The sequence below is a fragment of the Beta vulgaris genome, chromosome 7, assembly GCF_026745355.1.
Source record: "Beta vulgaris subsp. vulgaris cultivar EL10 chromosome 7, EL10.2, whole genome shotgun sequence".
In the NCBI taxonomy this organism is placed as follows: domain Eukaryota; kingdom Viridiplantae; phylum Streptophyta; class Magnoliopsida; order Caryophyllales; family Amaranthaceae; genus Beta; species Beta vulgaris.
This window is the reverse complement of record NC_079208.1, coordinates 40,550,999-40,560,961: the sequence shown is the minus strand read 5'-3', so window position 1 is coordinate 40,560,961 and position 9,963 is coordinate 40,550,999. Positions and strand designations below refer to the sequence as shown.

General features: G+C 38.7%; 1 protein-coding gene across 1 annotated transcript; it reads left to right on the top strand.

Annotated features, from left to right (window-relative positions):
- Nucleotides 1-373: 373 nt before the first annotated feature.
- Nucleotides 374-4,486, top strand: LOC125491961 (uncharacterized). The gene has a single exon (XM_057390818.1). It carries the CDS (start codon nucleotides 374-376, stop codon nucleotides 4,484-4,486), a length of 4,113 nt encoding a protein of 1,370 aa, XP_057246801.1.
- The last annotated feature ends 5,477 nt before the right edge of the window (nucleotides 4,487-9,963 follow it).

Here is a 9,963-nt window from a genome sequence, read left to right as displayed (position 1 = left end):
CGCCTACATGCGGGAAAAAGCCATGCATTCACCAAAGGGAGGCAAGAGGTGCCTTTGGTATTGATTCGGCTACGGTTGCGAAGCATAGGGCTAAGGCCCTAACGGATCCTTCCATGGCTCGAGCTATGGGCGTGGAACCGGGTGAAGAAATTATGTCTCATATTTCAAGGAAGCGACGTGCAGCAACTTCACCTCCTATTCCAGCAGGGAAATGGATTTTCAAGCGTATGCGTAGTAATGACGATGATTCTAAACAACATCACACTGCGGCTGATAACATGGATCTGCATTTCACTTTGACGGTTAAAGTGTCGGACGAGGCTACTAGGGTAGTGACTGACCCAGATCAGTCACCGCAGGTTCCATGAATATCATGTCGCTAAATTGTCGGGGCTTGAACTCCAGAGACGCTCCGATAATTCCAAACATACTCTGGTTAACAGCTACAGTGCGTCCGATGTTTTTGTGTTTGCAAGAAACAAAATCTATTGTTCAGCATGTACAGGGTTTACTTCGTAGTACTAGGCCAACTACTGTAGTTGGGGTGGACGCTGTAGGTTCTAGCGGAGGCGTGGTTGTTTTTTGTTGGGCGCCTTTTGATGTTGTTGTACTTAGTTCTATGTGTAATTATGTTTTTTGTAAAATCTCAGCTAATAATGGAATGAACTGGTACGTTTTGTTCTTGTATGGAGAACCAAGTCATCAGCTATGGCAAAACCTATGGGATCACCTCCTTCAATTATTATCCCCTTATCCAGATTTCCTCATTATTGGGGACATCAACCAACTTGACCATTATGAAGACAAATTAGGAGGGGCTACTATTATTCGAGGGTGGGAGGAGTTTAATAATTGGAAACATGACCTTCATTTACAGGATGTGCCTTTTGTTGGGCCTCGGTTTACTTGGACTAATAACATGGATGACTCAGAGTTAATTATGGAACGTCTTGATCGTGCTTATGCATCACCAGAATGGTTGGACAAATACCCACTAAGCTATGTCAAACACTTTCCGATTCTCCATTCGGACCACTCAGCAATATTTTATCAAACAGAGCCACCCCAACTTCTGAGAAAGCGACCCTATCAGTTCGAAAACTGGTGCCTTGGGCATCCAGACATAACTAGCTTAATACAGTCTGTCTGGCGAATGCCCATTGTGGGTTCTACCATGTATTGTTTCACCAAACATCTCTCGTTACTCCGACGGCAGCTTAAACGTTGGTGTTTGGATCATAAGGTGATTTGGGGTATTGATTGGAAGGAGCTTTCTGTTCAGTTATCTGCCTCTGCTGCTAATATTGATACTCTTCCTTTAGGAAATGCGTTCATAAGCCAACGCCAGCAACTCTTAAACAACGCTTCGCTGGCCCACTCCTATTGGTCTCAACGCTCTAAAGATAAGTTCATTCAGGATGGTGCATTACCTACCAAATTTTTCTTTAACAAAATGAAACAGAAACAACGGGCTACCTATATCTATCTCCTAAAAAATGTGGAAGGTGAATGGACGGATGATGTTAATGTCATTTTCGATATTATCCTTAATCACTTCAAAACTGCCTACGCTACTACTTCCACCACAACGACCAATGATCCGGATTATGAGCAAAATATTGATCTACTATTCCGGGAAATGAATCTTCCGCACCTTTCTAATAGCCAACAACGACAACTTCTTCTTCCTTTTTCAGAAGCAGAGATTCAGGAGGCAATGTTTGGCATTGGGAATGCCAAGTCCCCTGGGTTAGATGGTTCCACAGCTGAATTTTTTAAAACTCACTGGGATCTACTAGGGTTGCCTGTGTTTCAAGCTGTTAATCGCTTCCTCACTACGGGATTTATTCTACGTGAATGGAACCAAACGCTCATTGTCTTGTTACCTAAAAATTCCAATCCTGAAGAGGTTGCTCATTTTCGGCCAATTAGCCTATGTAACACGATCTACAAATGTGCGTCCAAATGTTTAGTGAATCGGCTAAGACCATTGCTTCCCGATCTAATCAGCGAATATCAAAGTGCCTTCATTCCGGGACGGCATATGGAGGACAATATCTTGATCAGTCATGAAATGACTCATGTTATCAATAAACATCGGCGTGGCAATGTTCATCTTGCTGCCCTAAAAATTGATATGACTAAAGCATATGATCGTGTTAATTGGATTTTTCTTTTAAAAGTTCTCAAGGTTTACGGGTTCCCTGATCCTTGGATAAGGTTGATTCATCAATGTATTTCCACTGTCACATATCGTATCCTTATCAATGGGAATGTATCTGAACCGTTCGTTCCTACATGTGGACTTCGGCAGGGTGATCCTATTTCCCCTTACTTGTTTCTGTTCTGTATGGATATTCTGTCTCGCATGTTAACACTTGCTACGGATATTCGGCGCTTTGACGGAATTAAAGCACACAGGTACGCACCTTCTATTTCTCATCTTTTTTTTGCTGATGATGCTGTTCTGTTCTTCAAAGCTTCTGTTACTTCTTGTACGGCAATATCCAAGCTCCTGGCTCGGTTTTGTAATATTTCGGGGCAAATGATAAGCTTGCGCAAGTCCTATGTTAAATTCAGCCCAAATCTGTCTGAGACCATGATCGACACCTATAAGAGCATTCTGCATTTGGATGCTAAATGTTCTTTGGGATCATATCTTGGGGCACCAGTAGACATTCAGGGGAAAAAGTCTCAGCATTTTCATTACCTACTGGATAGCATAGCTCACAGGATTACTGCATGGAGTCATTCTCCAATTTCCCAATCTGGGAAGATAATACTTATCAACTCTGTCTTAATTGCGTCAATTGCTCACATTCTATCCATCTTCTTGCTACCGGTAACCATTGCTCACAAGGTAGATGCCATGATAGCTAGGTTCTTCTGGACTAGTAATTCCGGTAAAGGGATTGCCTGGAGACGGCAGGAATTTTTGCATAAGCCAAAAGGCACTGGGGGACTCGGTTTACGTAGTATTATGGTTCATAACCGTGCCTTATTGATTAATAAGGTCTGGCGGATCCATCGAAATTCTGATCTCCTTATCAGCAAGGTTTTTGCATCCGGTTCCCATTCCACTTCGCCAACTCTTTGTAACCTTCGTCCTTTACGAGGTCAAAGCTCTTGGGGGGCGCGGAGTCTATATCAGGCTGAAAAGGTTCTTCTTACTAACTATGCTTGGAAGATTGGTTGTAACTCTTCCCTTCGTGCTGGTAATAACCGCTGGGTTAATGGTACGGTGCCGGAATTCCGCGATCAAATCAACCTTCATACTGCGGCTACGGTCACTATCGGTTCTCTCATGTTACCTCATAAACAAGGTTGGAATATTTCCCGATTAGCCTCTCTCTTTACTACTCCAACGGTTCGTGCTATTAGACGATTAGAGTTGCCCCAAATCGATACTCCTTCCGATATTCCTTTTTGGCCTCTTACAACCTCTGGCAGATATACAACAAAATCTGGTTACTATCTTTTATCTCGACAAACTGACATCTGTAGCATGACACCCCCTCTGGTTTCGAAAGTTTTTCGCATTCTATGGGGTTTGCGCATCATGCCTAAATGGAAAATTTTCTTATGGAAGCTGTGGCACAACAGTTTAGCTACGACTGCTAATCTTGAGGCTCGCGGTATATCCATTTCGGGTGATTGTCCAAGCTGTGCTTTGGAACCTGAAACTTGCCAACATCTCTTCAGATTGTGTCCTTTGGCTACTTTGGCTTGGCAGACAAGCCAGCTGGGTATCATTTCCAACTCAGTTCCGTATGGTTCCTTCCAGGATTGGCTTATTACATGGATATTATACTTTTACAGTCTGGATGGCTACTCTGGGGAACGTTTACCTAAATTTATTGCCACATTATGGACTATCTGGCAATGTCGGAATAATTTTGTTTTCAACAATATCATCCCTGATGGTGATATCCTACACACCATGCTGCAACAAGTTCTGCACCAACATATAACCTTTCTTGCCAGACCTTTCACATGTTCTAAGACTCTGGCAGAAGGTCCAGGGCCACCGGGATTCCTCATGGCGCATTTTGGGTCTTCTTTTTCCGGAGTTCCTCAACTACATATCCAAGTAGATGGTTCTTGGACTAATAATTCTCCTTTAGCAGGTATAGCCTGGGTGGCTCAGACTGTTCATAATCAGACTCAGGAAGGGCAAGGCATTTGCATCCATGCTGATTCTGCACTGCTTACGGAAGCTATGGCTTGTTTGGAGGCCTTAATTTGGGCACATGGCAAGGGCTATCAACGAGTTGCAGTTCATACTGATTCTGAGGTTGTTGTCCAAAGCTTACGTAATCCACGGACACAGCCGATAGCTATTACATGGACACTCAGTGACATTCGTTTAATTGGCCACAACTTTCAATGGTGTCGGATCATGAAGGTCAATCGCTCGCAGGTCCAGCTGGCACATGATCTGGCTATTCGGGCCAGACAGGGACAACTTGCAATTGTCCCTCTGTAATTCCTTTACTAGTTTTGCTCTCTTGTTTAACTTTTGTACGTTTTCTTGATGTCCAAAAAAAAAAAAAAAAAAAAAATAAAAAAAAAAAAATAAAATCTCTATCTAATTGAACCATCATTTTTTACTTAGTTGTTTGATTATTCACAATTGAAGGAATTTCGGATAATTTTCCATAATGTTAATAACTGATTTTAAAAAGTTGAAAAATTATTAACTTTCTTAAATAATTCTATGTTATTTTTAGAAACGAGACACCTTAAAAATTGCAAAATACTTCATCCGTTTTTTTAGATATCTTCTTTGTTACTGTTTTTATAGATATTAAGAAGAATTCATTTATGTGGGGTTGAAATAAAAGAGAGAAAGGGAGTAAATTTGAATTAATAATGTAATAGCGGATCATATGATATGAACATAAAAGGGTAAAAAGGGGAAAAAAATTTCAAATAAGAAATAAAGTAAAAAAGGGAAGATTTTTAAAAAATGGAGGAATTAGTAAGATATATCAAACATAAAATTAAAATAAGCTATAACATATGAAAATAAAAAGTACAAAGATCTCTATCTAATTGGAACCTATTTTTATTTGTTCGATTATTTATAGTTGAAGGAATCAAAACTGTCTCAGACAACTTTTGGGCCATAGACACGGGCCTTATGGCGATATAATCTCATATTTTTAATATCAGAACCGTCTCAGACAATTTTTGGACCCTGTGTCAACCATTAAACATGGGCCTTATGGGGATATGATCTCATATTTTTAATGACTAACTTACTTTTTTTCAAAAGATGAAAAAATTATTAACTTTCTTAAATACTTCAAAGTTATTTTTATTTTTAGGAACAAGACATTATATAAATTACAAAATAGTAAGATATACAAAAACAAAAATAAGCTATAACATATGAAAATAAAAAGTAAATAGAGTAGTTAAAAAGAATTGACTGCTCTGCTCTCTTCACAGAGCAGAAAGCCCTCGTTGGTTGTGAAAACTATCAACCCATACTCGGCAAATGGTGTGCATTACCTGGGATACGACAACCCCTACAAAAGACCACGACATGCACACTTCAAGATCTCTATCTAATTGAACCGCCAATTTTATTTGTCTAATATTCATAATTGTAGGAATTAGAACCGTCTAGGACAATTTTTGGGCCTCTGTCAGGCACTGAACATGGGCCTTATGTGGATACGATCGTATATTTTTAATAACTAAATTAATTTTTTTTTTTGAAAGGTTGAAAAAATTATTAACTTTCTTTAATACTTCAATTTTTTTTTTTTTTTTAGGAACGAGAAACCTTAAAAATTACAAAATAGTAAGATATACCAAAAATAAAATTAAAATAACTTATCACATATGAAAATAAAAAGTATATAGAATAGGGGCAAAGAATTGACTGTTGTGCTCTCTTCATTGGGCCTTATTGGGTACAATATCATAATGTTAATAACTGAATTAATTTTTTTAAAAAAGTTGAAAAATTATTAACTTTCTTAAATAATTCTATGTTATTTTAGAAACGAGACACCTTAGAAATTACAAAATAATAAGATATACCAAACATAAAACTTAAAATAAGCTATAACATATGAAAATAAAAAAGTACAAAGATCTCTATCTAATTGAACCCCATTTTTATTTTTCCAATTTTTCATAATTGGCGGAATCAAAGCCGTCTCAGACAACTTTTGGGTCATAGACATGGGCCTTATGGCGATACAATCTCATATTTTTAATATGAGAGCCGCCTCGGACAATTTTTGTACCCTGTGTCAAGCATTGAACATGGGCCTTATGGGGATACGATCTCATATTTTTAATAACTAACTTAATTTTTTTTTCAAAAGATGAAAAAAATAATTATTAATACTTCAAAGTTATTTTTATTTTTAGGAATGAGACACCTTATAAATTACAAAATAGTAAATAAGATATACAAAACATAAAACTATAATAAGCTATGACATATGAAAATAAAAAGTACATAGAGTAGTTAAAAAGAATTGATTGCGCTGCTCTCTCCACAGTGCAGCAAGCCCTCGCTAGTTGTGAAAACTATTAACCCATACTCGGCAAATGGTGCATGACCCGGGATACGATACCCCTTACAAAAGACTACGACATGCACAATTTAAGATCTCTATATAATTGAACCGCCAATTTTATTTGTCCAATATTGATTATTGTAGGAATTAGAACCGTCTCGAACAATTTTTGGGCCTCTGTCAAGCATTGAACATGGGCCTTATGTGGATACGATCTCATATTTTTAATAACTAAATTAATTTTTTTAAAAGATTGAAAAAGTTATTGACTTTCTTTAATATTTCAATGTTATTTTTATTTTTAGGAACGAGAAACCTTAGAAATTACAAAATAGTAAGATATACCAAAAATAAAATTAAAATAAGCTCCCACGTCAACTAATTGAATAAGTCTATACGAATAATAATTTGTATTTCTCATTTGTGATCCGTGCGATTCTTTTGAGAGCTCGAAGTCGAAAGTAGATTGATTAAGCTTTTAAAATTGTTATTTTGGATTTAGAGGGTATATAATGATTTTAGTCAATGATAGACCTCGTGTTTTTTTTTTTTTTTTGTATTTATTGTATTGTGATTTAGAAATTGAGTTGTCAATAACAAGGCTGTTCTAGATCATTATTATATTGTAGGCCCTCAACCATAGGCCCAAGATAACAATTTTAGCTAATCTATACAAATATATTAAAAGACGTACGAGAGTAAGAAACAGTGCGACGTGACGCTCTTTCTAGGGAGTTTTAGTTCATGTAATCCATGTACAATAAAAAAATTAAGAAATTGCATAGTATAGGATTTGATCCCGATATCTCAAGTACATATACTAAAGTTTTAACCAATAGGCTAAGTTATATTTTGTGTTATTATCATAAAGTATTATATAAATAAATGAAATTTTTTCTTACCCGGGGAATAGCCCGGGACTAATAACTAGTTTTGGTTTATATATGTTGATTATGTTTTTACAGTTATTTCACCAAATACCCCCGACAAATCAACAAATTCACAATATGCCCTCAATGTTTCAACAATTCACCATATACCCCTGACTTTTCATTTTTGTGCACCAAATACCCTTTTTTTAATTGCCGTTAACTCACCGTTAACTTTATTTACGATTTTGCCATAATTAACTCCTAACCCTAAAATCTAAACCTAATCCCTAAACCTAATCTAAATACTAACCCTAAAATCTAAACCCTAATCCTTAACCCTAAGCCCAACCCAGCCCAACCCCTCCCCTTCCCCCTCCCCCTTCACCATCCCCCCACGCCTCCCTCTGCTGCAACCCCCACCCCCCGCCGCAGCCCCCAACCCTCCCCTCCTTCCGTCGCAACTCCCGCCCCCCCCCCCTCTGCTGCAACCCCACCCTCCCCTCCCTCTGCTGCAACTCCCACCCCATCCCCTCTCTGTTTTCGTCGCACAACTCCCACCCCCTCCCCTCTCTGTTTTCGTCGCGCAACTCCACCCCCTCCCCTCACTCGCCGACCCCCACCCTGTCCCCTCTCTGTTTTTGTCACGCAACTCCCCCCTCTGTTTTCGTTGCGGAACCCCTTTCTCCTGCTCGCAAATCACCACGCACCATGCACTTCTGCTCGCCGGAGCTGTGCGTCGCACTCGCTTTCTCTCTCCTCTGTTCGTGGTTGAGTTCTTATTGCGTCACACTCGCAGGGGAGCCGGTGTTCGAAGGGGAGTGGTGGGGTTTGGTGTTCGAAGGGAAATGTGAGGGGTGGTCGGCGATGAACGGACGCGCAGGGGATGGTCGACGATGAACGGCACGTGCAACGTCGGTGGGGGTGGGGGAGGCCGGCAAAAGCAACCGCGGTGGGGTGGGGGAGGCCGGCACACACATAGGCGGGGGGAGGGGGAGGGTAGGGCGGGTGGGGTGGAGGGAGGGGTGGGGCTGCCAAGGGGTAGGGTTAGTGTAAGGGGGAGGGTTTAGGGGTAGGATTAGGATTAGGTTTAATTAGGATTAGGGTTTAATGGTGGTAAAATCGTAAATAAATCTAATGGTAGGTTAACGACAGTTAGGAAAAGGGTATCTGGTGCACAATTTTCGAAACTCAAGGGTATACGGTGCATTTCTGAAACATTGAGGGTATATGGTGAATTTCTTGATTTGTCGGGGGTATTTGGTGAAAAACCCGATGTTTTTATTAATAGCACATATAGGGTCAGGTTGTTACACTCGATATTATGATGCAAATATTTAGTTGCTATTGAAGCACCTAAAACTATGTGCTGTCAAATACATTTATTGTCACATTTTTTCTCAAATGAACAAATATTTAAAATAAAATGTTAGAGGTAACACATAATTTTAGGTGTACTGAATTAGGTTGTTCCACTCGATACTATGATGCAAATATTTAGTTGCTATTTGAAGCACCTAAAACTATGTGCAGTCAAATACATTTATTGTCACATTTACTCTCAAATGAACAAATATTTAAAATAAAATGTTAGAGGTAATATATAATTTTAGGTGTATTGAATAAGTAAATTTTTCTAAGGGGTTTATGCGTAAGTAATTTTTTGTAGGAGTTTATGAGTAAGTAATTTTTTTAGGGATTTATGAATAAGTAATTTTTTTAGGGATTTATGAGTAAGTAATTTTTTTTAGGGATTTATGAGTAAGTAATTTTTTTTAATTATATATTAAGGATCCTTATTTTATCCCGAGTTCAAATTTAATTACAGATTACTATCTGGATCCTTATTCTATCCCAAGTTCAAATTTGATTACAGATTACTTCACTATCTTAGGCATCTCATCTAATAGCCTAAGTTCTGTTATTTTGCATCACTAAAATAATATCCCTCCTATCGTCAAAGGTCATTAGTCCCACATTGGGAGACTGAAATAAAACATCTGTGTACATATACGAATTTAGCTGTTTATTAACCACCGAGCTTAGTAACGTGGGCTTGTAACCCAAGTGGGGGTATTGAGGTGATGGAACATGTTCACGGCTTTCTGATTCGGGCTCTGGTTTGGGCATTATGCTGGCCTGCCCTATCCAAGTTGGGAGTTGGTCCATGTTTGATAGGCTAAAGCCCGTCACATGTGGACTCTAAAGGTGAGGGAATTGGAGTGGAAGGATAACAGGCTTGCGCCTTCCTGGCCCATTAGCATTTAGTTGGATGTGATCTTAATACTACCTAGTTTGGCCCACCCAATACAAACATATAGGCCTTCTTCAGACAAAAGTCTAACCACATAAAAGCTAGTTAATTTGTATTGTCCTTATAGCTCATATAGATAAATAAATAAAACATACAAGCCTAGTTGGGTACTTGGGTTCCACGCTAAATACATTTTGCAAATAGTGGAGTATCTCACTATCATTGTATATTTGTATGTATTTTAATATATTCTCGTAACTCTTATTCATTGTGGGACAACTTATCAAGGATATTCATA